The sequence below is a fragment of the Phalaenopsis equestris genome, unplaced genomic scaffold (assembly GCF_001263595.1).
Source record: "Phalaenopsis equestris unplaced genomic scaffold, ASM126359v1 Scaffold000428, whole genome shotgun sequence".
NCBI classification, from domain to species: Eukaryota; Viridiplantae; Streptophyta; class Magnoliopsida; order Asparagales; family Orchidaceae; genus Phalaenopsis; species Phalaenopsis equestris.
In genome coordinates, this window is record NW_018164869.1 from 2384713 (window position 1) to 2405008 (window position 20296).

Sequence of the window (20296 nt, forward strand, 5' to 3'; positions counted from 1 at the left end):
TAATGTGATATAACACATATTTATGTGCTAAAATGATTTTTTTTTATCACCTCCACGTGTCTGCATATCATATGCGAACTCCGAACGTAGCTCTACGTTAGGAGTCCTGATGTAATATTTGTCCATTTTTCTCAGGGAATCCGGGTGTATAACTTTACCCTAGGAGACAAGTATGTAAAGAAAGATTAACAACCATGTTGGACTTCCTATTTGTTCAAGTACAACTTAGCTACTCTTAACACAACTCAATTTGATTAAAGCCATGCACAAATGATGAATCCAAATTAGCCAGGCCAACACAATACCGGCCCGTACTCGCATATCTTCCGACTTCCTAACTTCTTATAAGTGCATACGCTCGCACAATTAGAAGGAAATATTATGTACAGATATCATCACAGCACCACCAAATTCATATATATCTGCAACTATTCTGCTCAAAGATAATATTTCTTCTGCAATCAGGCAGAAAATTAACTGCCATAACCTCTTACCATGTTGACATTTTGGGAATTTTTTGTAACATATGGCATATTATTCCTCACTCAATATTTCTCCAGTTATAAGCAACACTTTATATAAGCATGGCTGCAGCACAAGAACACAATATATCAATCAATTTTCATTCAGCAGCTGGACACAAGGGCTCATTCAAGCAATAGGAGGCTCTATTTAGAACTAAATAACAATAAAAATACTAAATCACAAACTAATGAGAACTAAAATAAACTATAAAATACAGCAAAGAAAAAGGTAGAAATTAAAGAAAGACCTTCACCACAACGGCTAGTAATTCGCACAAAATAAAAGCAATATAAATATTTAAATATTACAGGTCACAATTTCAAATCTGTTGGAACCCAAAAAAAAAAAGAGAAGAGTCAACTACTCAGTTGGTCTTCTTGCTGTTCTCATCTGCTTCAATAGCCGAGCCATTGGCAACTGATTTATCTTCGCCACCAAACCCGAACTCGTTCACTCGCGACTTGTCTACAGGATATATCCATCTTTGGTACAGATATATCAAGAAAATCACATCTGCCAGCCAAAAACATTATTATGTAAATAAATAAATACCTGAGTATTACATGTCTCAATTTAAAATGAGAAAAAGTGTTAAAATAATCCCCTTGGAGTCATTTTGGAAATTTAGTTCCAACTCTTTTAAAATGTGTTGAGATAATCCACAATGAAAGCTATTTTGACACTTTACAAAAGCTAAACATCTCTCTGAAGTATTCATCATTGTAATAGTTCTGGAATGTTCTAGAATCCAGACATCATATAATGATGGCAATAGTAAAGCAGTGAAAAAAATAGAAGATTGATTCTGAACGCACCATCACGGAACACTGAAAGGCGGTGCAGTGTAGGCATTTTTATGACGAATGCAAAAAGATCATCAATGATTGTGTTGAGGAATTTGTATGTCATTTGCCTCCAAGGAAGATGAGCAACAGATTTCATTTTGTAGTTTATAAAAAGTTGAGGACACATCATGATAAAACCTGTAGTTCAGGCGACAGAAAATATGTATTAGTAATTGCAGCTTCACTTAAAAAAATCATTTAAAAAAAAAATCTAACTTTGGTTTTGGATAGAAACGCTTTACCAAAACATCTTTGTTTTACAATAATATCCGTGAGGTCACCGAGGGTTAACTTCGAGCTGGGATTTCTGTAATGTTATTTTTGTTTGCAATATCCATTTTTTATATGTACCAAGGCCCTATTTGAAATCATTTTTGCTTTTTATTTCTGTTCTATTTTTAAGCATTTATTTCTTCACTGTTTTTTTAAAATAAATGTTTAAAAACATTATTATTATTATTTTACATTTTGAGTGTTCTAAACAATAATCATGTTTAATTCAAGCATAAAGGTATGTTTTCTTTCAAATCAAAATATAATTAAAAAAAAGATTTTGAATGGCCTACAACAACTTTGTACTTCCAGATTTTACAATGATAAAAGTTTCAATGATACCAAAAGCCTGCAAAATGATGTAATACGCCCAAGAAGTCATATTATATTGGAGGCGGCGGCTTACCAAACATGTACACACAGCTGGTGAGGGAGGAAAGTATCCAGGAATACCAACTCTTGTGCTGCTCATACATGAGTGAGTACACAGAAAAACAAGCGGCAAGGAAGAAAAGAACATAGGAAAGGTATTTCATAGCAATATCATCATATTCCTTGGTTTTGTTACTCGAATATGATTCACGGTCACGGAATCGCAACATTGGAATCATCCCACTCCTGTCAATCTGTTAACATTAAGAAAATGATTCAGAAAAAAAATGTCATCGAGGATGAAAAGTTATAAGCGCTGAGCAGCATAACAGCAAGTAAAATATGCCAACCACCTGAAAGAGGATGGCTCAGAAACTCATCACACTATTTAAACATATTTGGAAGCAGATGGATCAGAATATAGATTGGAAGGTGAAGAAATAAATGAAACAATCGTTAAAAAATATGTACTCCTGAGTATTAAGATCAGTAATTTATGAAGGAATCGGGAATCCTGAAATATTTATCAGACTGCAAAAGCATTATGATTTTGAATTATAAAAAGATGAATATATATATATATATATATAATAGAATCTAAGCCAATGTTTGGCTTCCTCTGAATTTCAATGAGGAGCATAGAGTATATTTGTAATTAACAAACAGTGCACAGCAGCATAAAATGCATTAGCAAAATGGACAGTACCTTTTCACCAAATAAGGAATGCAATGCTTAAAAAATCCCAGTATATGCAAATTCAGAAAGAAAACCAGCACTTGTAAGAGATTGTTTAGGAATTAGCCCTCAATAAAAAATCCTATAAAATTATAATTTTCCTCAAATTTTTAAGAGGCCGTTTGAGATCACTTTCTATTTCTATTTCTATTTTTATTTTATTTTGTAACAAAACAGCATTCGGAACTCATGCATTTTCTGTTTTTAAAAGCAAAAAGAAAAACATATTTGATATTCATATACATTTTTTTATTTTAAAATAAAAAAAAATAAGAAAGTGATAAACTTTCAAAATATTTAAACAAAAAGATAGGGAGCATTTACATACAAACCAACCATTTTCTTATGTATTTACACGCCTACCACAAAATAAAAATGCAAAACTTTTTAGATTTAGGTAACAAACCAGCAATGTGATGGTGTAACAGTAAATAAATAAATTCATATGTTAATGACAGTAAATTAGCAAAAGGTTTCAAGATTATAGTGTTGTACCAAATCTAGTTAAAATCATGTAAACAGAAATCGAAAAGAACACTAAAACCAACTAAAAAAATCATCGCATTGAAACACGAAAACAACCGAGAAAAAATCCAAGCTCCTATTATTTCGAAGGGCAGGAAGGATCTCAAGTGGAACGGAGGCTGGAACTCCAAACAGATCTCGGAGTTCGGAGAGCCAAGGAATGGCGGGCGAGGAGGCAGCCAGGTCGCAAAGATTAGGACCCAAGCCATGCGGGCCGAAGTAGCGAAGGGAAGGGGAGAAGAAAAAGAAGTGATATCTGGATTTTGGGGTTTTAGGGGCAAGCAACGAAAAACGTATTCTGGAAACATAATAAAACATAATTTCTGTGTTTTTACTTGTTTTAAAAGTGAGACACTTTTGTTTATAAATGAATTTAAAAAACAGATAAACAAACATTCTTTTTTTATTTTCTAATTTTGAAAATAAAAATAAAAAACAAAAATTGATCCCAAACAGACCTAAGTTGTCATTTTTGTTTGACATTTTTAAGCATTCGTATGAATAAATGAATAAAGAAAGTTAAACTGCTCAATAACATGCCTCAATGTGCATAGCCTTTCCAATTTTCCAAAATTCAATGCAGCAACCGATGCCAGAGCTAGCAAGGATCATCCATGAGGTATCGTTGTCGAAAAGGTAAAGGAAAACAATCAGCTGACTGATAAAGCTCACAACAACGGACTTTGCAGACAATCCTTCCATAGACTTGTTTTTATTCCAAAACTGAATATCTGTAATGAATATCAAGATCAGAAAACCATTCTGTTAATAAGTTACAAATAAGAATCATTAGAAAGTTAAAATCCATTTAAGCATATTCTAAGGCATTAAACAAAATGAAATCCCAACTGACCATTTTTGAACGCAAGAAAATCAAATAGTGAATGCATCACAGATACAACCATTGTAACCACCAGGAGATACGGGTTTCCTTCCAAGAAGACCCTCTGAAACACAATAAGTAAACCAAAAACTCAAAAAAAAAAAAAAATCAAAAATGAAAAACTAAAAAACATGAGAAATTTACAAAGAATCAATGAATGATTTCAAACCTCTACATATGCAATAGTATCAAGAGATACATACGACAAAGTATCACTGAATGATCAATTTGAGTAGCAAAAATAAACAGGATTAATGCATTAAGTCATACGTATATACAAATTTTGAAGTGAATGGTTAAATAATGCGCAAAACGGTGGCCTCCCGGCAACATAAACAATATAACATTTAGTAAGGATGTCTTAGTAAAAACTAAGTTCAATATCTGGAGACTATCTTTCATTCCCGAACCGAACTTCAATTCTTAGTGCTAGAAAAACTTGGTACCAGTGTTATCTATATTAACATCTCAAAAAAAAAAACAGATTTTCTATGATTTCCTCAGCGTACGGACTTACTTCTGAAGCAACACGTAATTATATATGACTACATGACAATTTTATTTCATATAACATGGCAAAAGAAGAACATTCAACACCAATGAACCAAACAAAACCTAAGTTAATAAGATAATGCTTCTCAAAAAGTGAAGCGATACATTTAATTTTTAAAATAAATAAGTAAACAAAATACCAATAATAGGCACCACCAAGAATACCAGTTCATGGTCCAAATGCAAGGCTACCAATTTGGTGCCTAAACTAAGGACCTTGGCCATGCAAAGGCAAGCCCAGCATTGCTATCAATGCTTGTAATGGCCATTGTAAAACTTCAATTCGCTAGTCAAAAAATAAATAGTTTTGACCCAAAAACTATTACCAATCTCAGTTGGAAAGTGAGCCGGTACCTTAAGTTGATCAGCCTCCCCTTCAACCATACTTCCGTAACTCCGGTGAATCTGGAATGACTGTTCAATCTGTAAGAAGAACTGCCACTTTGTTAAGCTGATTGGTCCTACTTCTAGGTTAAGAGGTAATTCTTTCACAGTATCATTGAGGGATATGAGTTTATCTCTCAGAAGCCAGAACTCATTGAAGTAGATTATTGGAAAATAATTCTTCGTTGTAGGATCAATGTTCAAATCTGAGAAGGAATGTTAAGAAAAACAGCTCGCCAACATAACCAAGTCATAATGAATTTTCATACTCGCAGGCACCACTATGCAGATGTTCACTCTTTTTGATTAGCACATCAGCCAAATATAATCTACCAAATTATACCAAAGAAAAAAAATAAGAAATGCCCAGGTCATCACAAGTAGAACATAGAAGAAAAGGAAAACATTTCATGAGAAGCTTGAGAATATGGCCATATATATGAATAAATGCTCCTGCTAAAATAAGAATTCCCTAAAGTGAAAGGTGTTGAGCATAAAATAAGTGTCCAAAACATGGAGTGGCAAAAAGCACCAGAATTTGAGCACTTTAAAATGATTGAAATTTGAATTTAATTTTAGTAAATTTTCACTAGTGTAGCATCCAATAAAAAAACTAGGCATGCTTTCATATTAAAGGAAGTTTATACATTAAATGGAAACTTAAAAAATCTGCAAAAATAACAAAGCAGCCTCCCACAACAATAAACAAAGCAGATCAGGAAAAAGCATTTAGGAATAAAAGCAACCAGAATTCTCACAATACTGATGATTATCCTCTTTACCTGTAACACACAGCGAAACATATTCTATTTATAACATCATATGGAATAAATTCAGAAGTATTTAGTCATTTGCATTAAATAGTCTTGCCCGTTTCAAAAGTACCTAATAGTAAACACAGGATTCAACCGAGATAACTACATCCAAAATGGTCAAACATGGTGTTCACCCCACTTGAAGCAAATAAACATAGCTTCAGAAAATTTTAGCCGCCCCTTTAAAGAGAGGAACAGGGATAGACTTATAGCTAATCACTAATTGGACCAGCGATAGCATAAGAAATGTATTCATGCTAATAAAATATTACAACTCCAATAGAAGGCTTAATAATAGTAATAAAAAAAAATTGTGGTGATGATCATAGATCACAAGCTTCACAAATTATAAAGCTCAAAGTCTTCCTAATTAAAAAAAAAAAATGTAAATGCAATGTAAACATATAAAAATGCGGTAAATTACAGCCAAGTAAAGAGATTTGTCAAGTATAACAAAGGTCCTATTTTATATGGTATAATTAGACCAAAAGAAATCTTTAGTGTAGCACATAGGTCTAGTCCGACATCTCCAATAATATTTGTGATTAATATGCAAACAAATGCCCCATTATTACACTCATAAGACAAAGTTAAAAACTATCCATTAAAACACAGAGGACCATTTATCCCAACATCCACAAAAAATTTGTTTTGCATGTAAAAATAGAAAGGATATCTACAAGCAACACTGACAGCTTCCTTATTTAAAAGGCTAACATAAGTTTAAAATGAACCACCAAACTAATACACCTAATACAATCAAATCTTTAAGACTTCGGTAAATAATTGAAAACAAATTTTCGCAAATTTGTTGCCTTATTCAAGATTTGCTAGTTATATTGCACAAAAAGGTACTTAGGTGTTCATTGTTAGTTATGCAAATATATAAGATTTGAGTGTAACATGATGAATTGCCCAAAAATGAAAGGTATATGAGCAGACGGCCCTAGTTAAAGGATTGGGCTACAGTATAGCCTTCGTAGGCGGGCAGCAAAGAGTGTGAGAAACAGATGAGAGGAAAACTATGAAATCTATATAATGCAGTCTTAATTTTGGACCTCAATGTTCTGAGATAAAAAAGTATAGCATACTAGATAATCCATAAATGAAGAATATTGAGGTGCTATCAAACAATAAGAAATGGGGCTGTGAGAAAAGTCCTGGTTATTTTGGTATCAGGAAAGATGCAAAAATGATCTCCCGATTATTTCCAGAGGGCTATTTTAGTCCCTGACTTTGAAAAAGGGCCAAGATGGTCCCCCAACTCTTTTAATAGGCATTGCAGTAGTCCCATAGTTAAAACAAACATAAATAGATATTAGGGTGTTAAAAAACTTGATTTTTTTTTTCCAGTAATTCTAACTCATTAATAACCTTATTGTAATATCATTATAATGAAATTCATGAACTTCTATTTTTTTGTGATAAGAAATTAAAAGTTTACATTTATATATTGAATTTATTGCTCTTTTCAAAAGACTACAATATACTTTTTGGTTGTTACAAGATATGTATAATTATGATTATTTGATTTTATAAATTTTAATTGACTAAAATCTTTATAAAAAAAGAGCAACACTATTATACATGTTGTTCATTATTGTATACTTGTTGTAAAAATTATATTATACACAATTGATAATTTAAAATACCCAAAATACCTAGAAAAGTTGTAAAAATGGGATAAACATTAGTGAAGGTGTGAAAATAACGTGTAGATTTTGGTTTGATCCATTGGATCCTCGAGAGCTTGACAAATACCCAATTCTAACCATTCCATATGCCCCGTTATTGATCAACAAAATTTATATACGATATATAACAATCTCTAAATGATTTTGTCCGAATCACTTTAGTTAGGGTTCATTTTTTTTTGTGAGACCTGTCATGCCATGAATACCCTTAGACTCCCATTAATGATTCAACCTTTGTTTCGATTTCAACCGGCTTGACTTGGGTTAGTCTAGTTTGACCAAGGGTTATATAGGGGTAGACCAAACTAAATTTTTTAAGGTTTTTGGATTGTTAGGAATATGCTCGTGATCCATCTCCATACGTTCCCTTACTGCTATTCACTCCTAAGGGCATCTACGAGGACCCATTCTTGTAATAGTAGACCAAAGTGCTCCCGCAGTCATTCCTACTTGAGAGCTTCTAAAGGTCAGCAAATACAAGCATTCAAATATCAACAAATCACATGACCAAGAAACTAAGAGAATATAACATATAAATATCATTAATACCATTGGCCTTATCCCGACAATTTGGGCCGGTTCTATGAATCCCACACCTCCATTCATTCCAACCAAGCATTGCATGATTAAGATATAGGGAACCTTTTGTGCAAGTTGGAACAATCAATAATCAAACTTGGCGAAGATAAATACAACATAGAATGCATGAAGCATGGAGGATACGTCCAGCAATATTTGGTGGAACAGCATTATAAGAGTATCTGCAACAAAAGAAAATAACAGCATAAATTGGGAGATTTCATAGAAAGCTAATAAAATAATGCAGGACTTATCAAACTAACTCTAGTGTGATACTCACAAAGAGTAATTGTCACGAAAGAATTAGAGAAGGACGGCAATTCACACACACACACACACACACACACACACACACACACACACACACACACATACACACCCTATGAACACACCATGTTCGAATTTTCCCTTTGCCAATATCAAATCAAAGCTATCTCAGAGTTTATTATGCGAATTGATGGCTAGAATATCTGCCGCAATTAGACCATCAAGGAACATTCATATAGCATGTCAATATTACCACCAAAAAAGCTTATGTTGCATTTCAATAAAATCAAAATTATATATCGCAAAGTGCAAGCAAGCTTTTTGAAAGACAAGTATTACAACAAAGCAACAGCACAATAATTTGAAGCAAAGGATGCTTGTTTTGTGAAGAGACAAAAAAAAAAAAAGCAAACTGTGGATTAGCTAGCGAAAAAGAAGAAGTAAGAATGCCGAAACATGCTAGTAAAACAATGTTTTACAAGCCTAAAAAATACAAAATAAATTAGGTGATTGGTAATGATAGGCTGTTGCTATGGTGTGTTGAATTTTACAATATAAATTGACCATTAATAGTACAAATATCAATAACCTGCTCAACAAGCAAAATGCACAAAATAACCTGCTCAACAAGCAAAATGCCCATGAATTGTGAAGTCATGGCAGAAGTGCATCATCTATCGAAAGCTTTAAATTCCAAGTTTGCGCACAAATAAAAATTTTGAAATGGAAAACTTTTTGTGGCAATCTCATGTAGAACCCTAAAATATTGGCGATTTATAAAACAAACAATCTCCTAACCCATTCGTGAAATCATTGCCCAAATGTTAAGATTCACAACAACAGCCATTATTCTTAATTTCTTCAAAGTTCCAAAAAAATTGAAATGCAGCATGCGCAAGCAAGGGAGTTTTATTAGTTCATTTTTGCTTTTTATGGATTGTAGTTTTGCAAGGAAAATCGATTTTACATGCATGTAAGTAAATCATCCCACTGAAAATAATATCAGCAAACCAAGCCTAGTCTATAACATCCATTGCCATTAATCATCTTGGAAGAGGACTAAAAATTTAAGCTAGAATGACATCATGTGCTATCATCAAGTAAAACCCAACACATTTTACCTGACCCGACAAAACATAGGAACAATAAACCATGTTAAAAGGTAAGCAGAATTACCGATTGAAGTCGTCAACAAGATTAATTGTAATATTTGGTTTCCAGTAAGAAATCCATTCAACACTGTCCTCATCTTTGGAATCAGGCTGGACATCATCCTTGACCTATAATCATCAAGAAGATATAGTTGCTAGCTCATAACAATAAAATAACGATGCACAACATTTTCCATCCAAAACAAATCCAATAACAAATAATGAGCACAGGAAAAAAATCACCGCAAACAATAAACTAACTTCTAGGTTCAATATTTCCTCTTCAGATTCCTTTGAGTTAAGTAGGTTTCTTCTTTTGCCTGACTTAGGCTTGGGATGATACACCACAACAGCTGAAAATAAGAAATTACTTAATGCTTCAAAATGGCATAGGATGTTTAAATTTTTTACTGCCTGAAATGGTGTTCTTACGATGGGTCCTCGAGAAAGAAGATTGTGGTTGATATTCAGAATCATTAGGATCTGGGGAGTACCCCGAGCGAGCAAAGAAAACATGAGCATAAAGGCTCCCATTATGCTTTAGTGCCTACAAGTATTGATATGTTAAAAAAGCTCTTATTAACAAATAAAAAAAATACAACAAACAATACAAAAAATAAAAACGGAATCATATTGCACCACAAATACAGTTAGAAGTGTCCAGTAATACCTCAGATGGAGTATACTGCAGAGAAAGTGATCTACTACTTGCTTGTCCCCACACAGCATATGGGATATTTGATTCATGCCACAATAGGGCACCATCATTTCCGAAATCGTTGAATATTTGTTGGTCAGAAAGATACAGCCACATATCCTAGACAATTAAGAAACAACATTTATTAAAAATATATACCATCAGTCATAAGTGAAGAGATAAAGTATTTAAATATAGTTAGGAAAGTGATATTTGTAAATTATTGAAAAGATCATGCAGAAAACAAGCAGAAACACGATGATAATGTATCATGAAAAAAAAAAAAAAAAGCTCCATCATGCAAGGTATACTTTTATCAATTATCCCGTCTCCTTTTATCATATACAAATATCATGTCCCAAGTCAAGATAATAATGCAGTCAAACATAAAGGTAGCTATCTTTTTAAAAAAGGGTTTATAATTAATGAGCATGTCAAAAGCTTAAAGCACTAGGATTACCCTAGAGTTAATTCTCTATATAGGAATATTAAAGCCTTTAAAATTCATAAAAAATGGCAATGGGTAAACTCCATATCAAACTTTGTAAGTCTATTTTTCAAACTGCATGTCTTTTTAATTATCTTGTAACCTTTTCTATAAGATAATCATTCCTTAATATATCCTTACTAGTTTTAGCACATATCAATCTTCATATTCTTAATTAATTTCATTCAACTTAGATATCAATGACTTCTTTACTGCACAACATTAGACATACAAACAACATCACTGGCCTAATTGCAACTTCATAAAATTCACACTTATGTCTTAATATTCTCTTACAGCAAAATACTCTTAAAGCACTTCTGCATTTTAACTATATAAAATTAACTCTATATATAATATCAATATATAAAATATATGACATATCATATCTTAGTATCATTTCATCATTAAAAAATAATTATAAGTTTATAAAAATGATGTAAAACACCGCTATATCTTTTCAAATACTCAGCCGAAGTATCATAGAAAAATAAATATTACTCCAATTAGAAATACAAAAGCTATAAAAAATTATTATTGCAAGTTTTTTCTAGTTGACTTAATGGTTTAATCAGTAAATATTCCTATATTGTCTCTAGCTTGAGATCTGCTCCACAAAAAAATACTACGTTTACTGGACATATTTCTATCGCTTCTACGCCATGCTCTCAGTTCTATTTGGTGTTTAAAAAGTGATCTTCAAGGTATATAAGAAAAATACATTCTAAGGATCAATAAAAAAAATCTTTGGATAAGCAAATCATTCTTTTCCTTCAAAGGTTCTAATCATTATGGGAGTCATAAGTGGAGACTTGAAACAATCTAGAGAGGCCATCCACATATACAAGCATGAGGCTTGCCTATCAATTACTTAGTTCTCTTTCATTATTATTTGTGGCTTCTTCTCTTCCATATCATGAATTGTTTGACTCGATATCAAATCTATTAAAATATTTCTCTATGAAAAAAAAATCATATTTCTCCATGCACAGAATTTTAATCACTTGTGTGACTTTAGTGATCAATAATTTATTGGTAATTTTTATTTACAAGCTAAAATCTTTTTCACTTAAATTTGAATTTAACCGTCTTGACTTTCATTAAAGTAATAAAACTTTTGAAGATTAATAGATTGCTTTCCCATGAAAGTTGCATGTGTCTTACATCGGTGACTGCATTTTAACGTACATGGAACACAAGACGTGCATTGAGGTGTCAATGTTGTGCCTGCTTCCGCCCTAACCGATGGGAGACTCAACCCAACAGACGACGAACCATCCAAGGAGGACCAGTCTGGACCGGCCAGACATAGCCAGACCAACCGGCGGCCTAGACAAGCCTAGAGAAGCTAAATCACTAGGAGATGTTGCGCACAATTCCAACGCCCATGTGGGGCCTACATAGCCACTAATCACACACAAAAGGAGGGGAATTTGAGGGGGTGTGGCAGAGTTTGAAGGGATCTGGGTGAGTATTTATTAGGGCTAATTCACTAGGGTTTGTTTTTATATTTTGACTTGCTACATTTTTTCTTTTCTTTTGATATTCCTAGCGGCGAATAAGGTTTGTGAAAAAATGATTAACCTCTCGAATAGTAGATCAACTTTGTATCTTATTTTTTTTCGATGGTATTAATAAAATCAGCCCTCAATTGAGTTCTCCCACATCTCTATTGCAATTTTTCCACTATTTGTTTGTTATTTTTCGTTCTGGGTCGTATCAAATTGGTATCAGAACGAGATCTTGGAAGAATTGTGGCAAAGAAAATGAATGTGTTGGAAAGAGAAGTAAAGCAAATCAAATCGAGAATGGAAGAAATGTTCGCTACCATAGAGGATAGATTTTCTTCCATAGAGAACTAAATGGAGGACCGATTCAGGAGCATGGAGGAAATGATGAAGAGGTTTATGAAGATGCAATCCAAGACACCGCCGAAGGTTCAAATTGCAAAACCTCACAAGGGTCAATCAGAGAATCGTTGGCCAAATCGAAAGGGAAGGAGATTTAGATTCATACCTGATTTGTTTTGTATCGAATATGTCAAAATTTTGAGTCAGGTGGATTGTGTGGGTTGAATATTGGTATAATACTTCGTATCACAATGCGGCACAAACCACCCCTTTCATGATTTTTTATGGGCGGGAATCACCTCTCCAAATATATTATGGACATAGCACTACATTGGTATCCAATATCGACCCGTACTTGGAGGAGAGGGGCATAATATTGGCAGAACTCAAGGAGCATCTACTGAGAGCTCAACAGAAATGATAAGGTAACCAGATGGATAAAGAGAGATAAAATTCAAACTCGGGGACATGATTTACTTGAAACTGAGACCCTAATGACAGAAGACATTAGTCAAGCAAAGGAGCGAGAAAATTTCTCCACGATATTTTGGACCTATGAGATTACGACACACATTGGAGCAATGACCTACAGTTTGAGGTTACCAAATCATTAACACTACAACTCGTCTTCAATGTTTTGTAGCTAAGGCATACTATCGTAGATCACACACTCTCTTCTTCACTACCTCTGATATTGACAGAGGACCTGGAGGTGATTCTGGAACCTTTAGAGGTCGAAGGAGTGCACCGACGAGTGGTTGTAGCAAAGAAGGTATTAATTAATTGAAAAGATCTACCAGATTATGAAGCAACGTGGGAGCCTTACGCAATGATCCAAAAGCAATTTTCATCCTTCCACTTTGAGGACAAGGTGCTTCTTTAGGAGGGGAGACTTGATATGCATACACCTGCTTCCTCCCCAACTGAGAATGAATTGATCCACGGAGGACCATTATGACGACAAATCCTCTCACCGTCCCTCAGAAAAAGGAAATCAAAAGGGAGATTTAATTTCAATCCTGCAAAGTGAGGAAACTTTAAATCCCACCAAATTAAATCCAATTTCTTCTATGACTTGTTTTAAATCACGCATTTAATAAATCCTAACACTGATGGATTTACCTAAAGCACGCAAATCTCGTGAATAGAACACTTCTTGCTGCCATCAATGCTTCTCCACGAGCTCATTTTGCAACTCCTCTTGCTCCTTTGTTGTCAAGGTTTGCGCATTAGGGAGAAAGATGAGGGTTTCACGTGCTACGATCTAGTTGATGCCATCACTAGCTAGTTCTAGTCGCAACTTTCACACACATTTTTACATGTTAAGGAATTTAAATGAAATAGTATGGAAGGGGAAGAAGAAGAAGATGGTTTTTGTTAGGTACAATTTTAATTATAATTTATAAGTTAATTTACAAATTATAATTAACTAAAAAATATAACAATTAATTTAATATTGTTAATAATATAACTTAATTCTTAATTAATACTTAATTATTTAATTAAATATTATGTTATACTAATTGTTATTAAATTATAGGGGCATTTACATACATACAACACAATTCTTATGTATTTACATATCTAAAATCTTAAGTTTCATATTTACATGTATAAGACTCAAAGTTTTAATATTACATCTAATAAAATACTATTACTAACTCCTTAAAAGTAAAAAAAACTTTTCATACATAGATTTGTGACACCTAAGTGTTATAAATGTAAATATTAAAATTGAAGTTTTAGATATGTAAATGCATCGAAATTACGTGGTATGTATGCAAATTTCCTTAATTACTTTAATTAATGACTGATAAATATTCATTAATGTAAACTTAGCCTAAAAAATCCTAAGCAATGATTAAATCCATTAAAATTTTATTAATTGGTGATAACATAAATACAAATAATAAAGTTAAAATAAATTGAACTAATATATTTAAATTTTGAAAAAAGCTACGATTTCATAAAATTCCATGTCATGTCAAACAATTTTTGGGATTTAACCGTATCATAAGTTAATAAATCTGAATTTATAGGATTTACAATATCCTACTTGGTTAAATCCCAAAAGTTACAAACAGCCCTTAAGATTTTCACCGTCAAGCAGGTTGAATGAGATGATAAAAAATTCCTAATAAGGCTCATTGAGAAAATCAAAAAAAATTGTCCCACAAATTTTAGTATTCATGCAATTACATAAGCTGGGATAAAAAAACCAAAAGGTAAATCATGATGGTTTGATCTAGCACTCAGAAGAAAAACAGCAACTGATCCGATTGCTACGGACCTCTGGAGACCTCAATCCCCTATTGAGTGCATCTCAGAATCATTAAAAATGGATGAAACCCACATCTCTAATATCAAAACAAACGGAACAAATAACACAGGAAATAAAATAGGATCTGCAAACGAAACAGACCAGTGGCTCTCCCTTCTGAAAGAGGTTGGACATGAGTTGCGAGGGGTCAGCGGGTTTCTTCGGGGAGAAGAATTTCATGGCGAAGTAACACATGACCGCCATCCGGATTATTCCGGTCACCGTCTGGCCAAACCCTTGCTGCTGCTGCTGCGGCCGCGGCCTCGCCGTCGTAGCAGGCGTAGCCTGCGTAGCCACCGGTTGCGCCATCGCCCGCCGCAGAAGAAGGCGATGAACAATTGGGACAAACGAAGCGGATTCCCGAGCTTGAAAGAATGGAACCTTGCGAGCTCGTTTTACGAGTCGGCCTGGCGGAGAGATTTTAGAGGGGCACTTAGGTCGTTCCAAATAGTACACGTCCTAATAGAAGAAACAAAGGGATTTACATATATATCACTCATTTCTTATGATATTCCATATTTAACGCCTATAATTTCAATATTACATATATACCTTTTAATTCTTTTCTTCTTGTATCTACAACTCCTTGAGGTTTGCCGTTAGAAATAACCGAGAAGGCAACGACCTGATCGCGGAGTATAAAGAACCGAAACTCTCTTCATTGCGACATACAAAGATCACTTCAACTTTCTCGTGATGCCTCCTTCAGCCTCGCGGAATGCAATGATGGGACTGCGACGTACATAGGCCTCTGAAACTCCCATTATTGCGGTGTTCAAAGACTACTGAAACTCTCTTATGTCGCTTCCTCTAGCCTCGCCCCTGCAAATGAAAAGACGGGATCACGACATACAAGACTCATCTTTCTCCTCCTCCAGCTCTGCTATTACGCAACGGAATTGAGGCATATAAAGACCTCCAAAACTCCAATCTTTCTCTTCCTTCGGCCACACTCCTACAATTGGGAAGTCAGCGATGAGATCGTGGCTTACAAAAACCTCCAAAACTCTCCTCTTTTTCATCCTTCGACCCCACACTAACCTAAATTGTTGAGTAAGCTTCACGTTCATGATGAAACAATGTTGCAGCAATGCGGCTGGAGGCGAGATTGCTACCGTTTGTAGATTAGATAACAAAGTTGTAGGGAAATAGAGATAATTGGGTAGTATGTATGCAATATATTGGCTTTTAGTGTTAGATATTAATCTTATAGGAATTGGGTGATATGTGTGTAAACCCCCCTTGAGAATATACAAATGATATTTGCATCTAAAATTGGGTAATAATAAAGCCAAATCGAACTGTGAGTCAACTTAGATTTATCTCAATAAGTGGCTCATGATTTGAGATTGATATGGTGATAAGCCAAGCTCAAGTCAACCCTAACTCGATTTATTAGCTCGTGAGATTGCTCATTTAAAACATATTAATACAAAATACACTCGAATTTAATTAGAACTAAAAAAATTTAACTATAATTTATTATTATTTATCTTCTATAATTTCATCCTTTTATCCTTTTATTATTACAATAGCTTCAAAATTTAGCTCAAATTTAAGGTTGAAGTCAATTAATTCATCTAGTCAAAGTTAAGCTAAGAATGACTCGAGTATGACTCGACCCGTTCACACCCTTAATCCTGAATTAGTAAAATGGAAATTAATTTTAAAATAAACTTTATAGCTATAAAAATTATTTTTTAATTTATAACAAATATTAATTCATCAAATCTTATCCAAGAATTATGAAGTTAAATAAGAGAAACATTTTTTATTTTAGGGATTGTATTTAATTTTTTAAATAAGTTATGTAGCTAAAAAAAAAATCAGTTGGGCAGCATACTCATATTTCTTAATTTGAATGTACATCTTTTTTATAAAGAATAAGATTACTAAGACGATTTGCATTGCATCAATGATGAACTTTTGTGGTCTGCAACATCATATATAATATTATGTAAAAGTATATAATATATATATATAAATATTTAATAATAATAAAAGAATATCACCACTTTTCATCAACTAAAATATAGACATAAGACGCCATTCTAAATAATTTAAAAATTTGTATTAGTAATTTGTCATTGTTAATTTAGAATGACCCGTTATCATTATTTTTATTCTAATAATAATAAAAATTATTATGTGCAGAGTTCAAATGCATGTGAACTACGTGTAAAAAAATGTTGTGCAACAGTGTATAACACACAAAATTCGCATGCATGCAAACTCTATACGTAATATTCTCTCGAAGAAAACAAAATATGGGACGTCTTTAATTCTCATCACTCTTCGTTCACACACTCTCCCTGTCGTTATAATACAAAAGGCCACTCCAAAAGTAGTATTTTTTTTAATTATTTGATATTTTTTTTTCACTAGTTATTTTTCGCTGTTAAAGATTTATTTACCTACTTCATTTTTTGTTATTTTTAAGAAAATTATGTAATGGAAGCTAACTTTTCTTGAAAAAAATAAGGAACATTTACTATCATATCACATAATTCTTACGCATTTATTTATCCAACACTAAATGTTAATTTTCATATTTATAGCATTTATTTTTTTTTTGCATCACATCAAATTATCACTACTTTTAAGAAATGAAACACAAGTTTTATAAGCATAGGTTTATTTACATAGATATAAAGTACAAATTATGTGTTAGATATATATATATATATATATATATATATATATATTGTGGGACATGTCATAAAGATTAACATGCCTTATGGGCTTCGAAGGCCCATAGGACATAGATCAAATCATTTTCGAGCTGAGCGAAGCCGAAGTGGTCGAGGTAAGCTCACTTGTCGAAGTGGTCGGGCTATGCCCACCTGCCGAAGTGGTTGGGCACAGCCCACCCATCGAAGTTATTAGTATTACACAGAGCAAACCGACTATCAGGGAAGATCATAATTACGTACGAGCATAGGTGTCAATCCTTATTTATGACACCATTTGACACTTGCATCATAATCTTTTCACCAAGACACCATGGACAAAAATGGTACCATACAAAATACAATTTTTTTAATTTCTTTTTTCTCATGTATAAAAGAGAAGGGACTCTTGCTCTTTATCTCTCTCTTTACTTCTAGGGATCTCGAAATGCAACTATTCCTCTCATTCTCTCTCTCTCTTCCCCCATTTTCTCTCTATCTCTCTCCCCCTACAAGCTAATTTCTGGTCTCCCAGGAATCAGGAGCACAAGGAGAGTGAGAAGCGCGATCTTAGCAACACATTTATCATCTTCTTCCATACCTTTCCATTAAAAATAAAATCTTTATCCAATTGTATGAACTCATGAACAAAACGGGTCTCTATGCTCTAAAATGATTCACCATCCTAAAATGTGCGGAGAGCGTGAAGTTCATACTCAAACCTTGCAAGAAGATCCTTCAGCGTATGAAAGAACAAAAAAAAAAAAAAAAAGGAGTGGCATTAGATAGTTCGTGATAAAACTGATAAATTAAGTGAGGAAAAAAGCCCTGAAAGTCATATAAGATTAAATAAAAGAAACCATATTTTGTTCCTAAGCTTAACCTAGGACACACATGAGATCATTAGTGTATGTGGCTTGTAGATGAGAAACATTAAGAAAATGACCACTAAGGTCATAGACACCTGGGCATGACTTACTAAAATTAGGACCAAGATGGGCTCTTGGTCCTAGTTTAGAAAAAGCAAAAGAAAAGTATGATCCTCATGCCATAGAGGATGAACTTTTTTACTCCTTGAACAAAGAATCTGTAAGAAGAATAATAATAATAATAATAAGTCAATTAGTGGATATTTCATAGTGTCTCAACTTTTGGATTGAGAATATCAACATCAAGCAATGTTTTTCAATGAGCGGAGATTTCATTTCAGCGGGGATGAAACACCAACTAAGATAGTATAGAGTGTTCTCTTTCCCCTCCTTTTTTGGGCTAGAAAAGTTCCTATCGACTCATCAAGAGTGGTGATATCTAGGACTTGAGTTTTTAATAATTGAGGATTCAAGAAGTAGCATTTGATATCATCAATAGCATGCTGACATGCCTCGTCCCAATGGAAACATACATATTTCTTGGTCAGAGCAGAAAAAGTCTGACATCGACCAGAAATGTTCAAAATGAATCTCCTAATAAAGGCAAGCTTCCTCTGAAGGCAACACAATTGCGTCAAAATTTTAGAAGGCTTCATTTCCATGATGGATTTAATCTTGTTGGGATCAATCTCAATGCCCCTATGACATAAAATGAAACCCAAAAACTTCCAGAAAGATACGCCAAAGACGCATTTCAACAAGTTCATCTTCAGATTCCAAAGAATTCAAAAACAGTCCTCAAGTCTGAAAGGAGATTATCTTCAAAACGAATCTTAATTACCACATCGTCGCTATAACACTCGACCTGATGATGTAGCAAGTCATCGAAGAAATGTGTCATAGCATGCTGATAGGTTACCCCGGTATTCTGTAATCCCGAGGGCATGGCCCTGTAGCAAATTATGTCGATTAGAGTACAAAACGCCGTATGTTGTTCCTCATCTAGGGTATCTGATTTTGATTATAACCATATAAGCAGTCCATGAAGAAAAATATCGCATGAGAAGAGGTGACATCGACGAAATCGGCAAAGGGAAATCATCTTTCGGGCAGACCTTATTCAGATCCCAAAAGTCAATGCAAACTTGTATTTGTCTGTTCTTCTTTTGAATGGATACGACGTTTGTGTGCCATGTATGGTAGGAGACCTCCCCAAAAAAGCCCCTTTGATGAGCTTTTTGGTCTATGCAATGAACTTTTGCTCTATCTCGAACTGCATCCTCCAAGGTGTTTGCTTCACAGGAATAACGCTAGTCTCGATGGTCGAACGGTGTATGACCACTTCTAGGGCTAGACAGAGCATCTTGACATAACTCCAGGCAAGACAATCACGAAACTCTTTCAAGATTTATATAATCTTAACAGCCATATAATCTGATAAGAGCTTGCTAATATAAGTCAAATGAGGATCATTGATCAACCGTACAAAAGTTGATCTCAATCAACTCATCAACTGTCAAAGAGACACTATCCTCAAGCTGGGAGAGGCAACTTTAACTTCGACCCCCTCATTAGTAGATGTGAGGATATAAATGCCTTTATGTGTAGAAATCATTCTACATGAGGCTATGAGGAATCTGGTTTTATCAGGCCATCTAACACAGCCTAGTCCCGATCTTTCCCCTAAGGGTGCCACATAGCCTTACACAACTTGGCTTGGTGAGCATGCCACCTCTTGGGCAACAACCCAACATCAAGTATTTTATAGATGAGAGGAGAGCAATAGTAAGAAAGAGGAATATC

General features: G+C 33.9%; 1 protein-coding gene across 1 annotated transcript; it reads right to left on the reverse strand.

The window, feature by feature from the left end:
* Positions 1–737: 737 nt before the first annotated feature.
* On the reverse strand, positions 738–15403 carry LOC110027482 (cleft lip and palate transmembrane protein 1 homolog). The gene is made up of 12 exons (XM_020728933.1): positions 15058–15403; positions 10272–10418; positions 10034–10148; positions 9863–9954; positions 9627–9730; positions 8328–8365; positions 5066–5301; positions 4130–4223; positions 3817–4007; positions 2050–2269; positions 1341–1508; positions 738–1038 (listed from the first exon to the last, which is right to left on the reverse strand). The coding sequence occupies exons 1-12, from the start codon at positions 15262–15264 to the stop codon at positions 890–892; spliced, it is 1761 nt and encodes a 586-aa protein (XP_020584592.1). The 5' UTR covers positions 15265–15403; the 3' UTR covers positions 738–889.
* Between the last annotated feature and the right edge of the window lie 4893 nt (positions 15404–20296).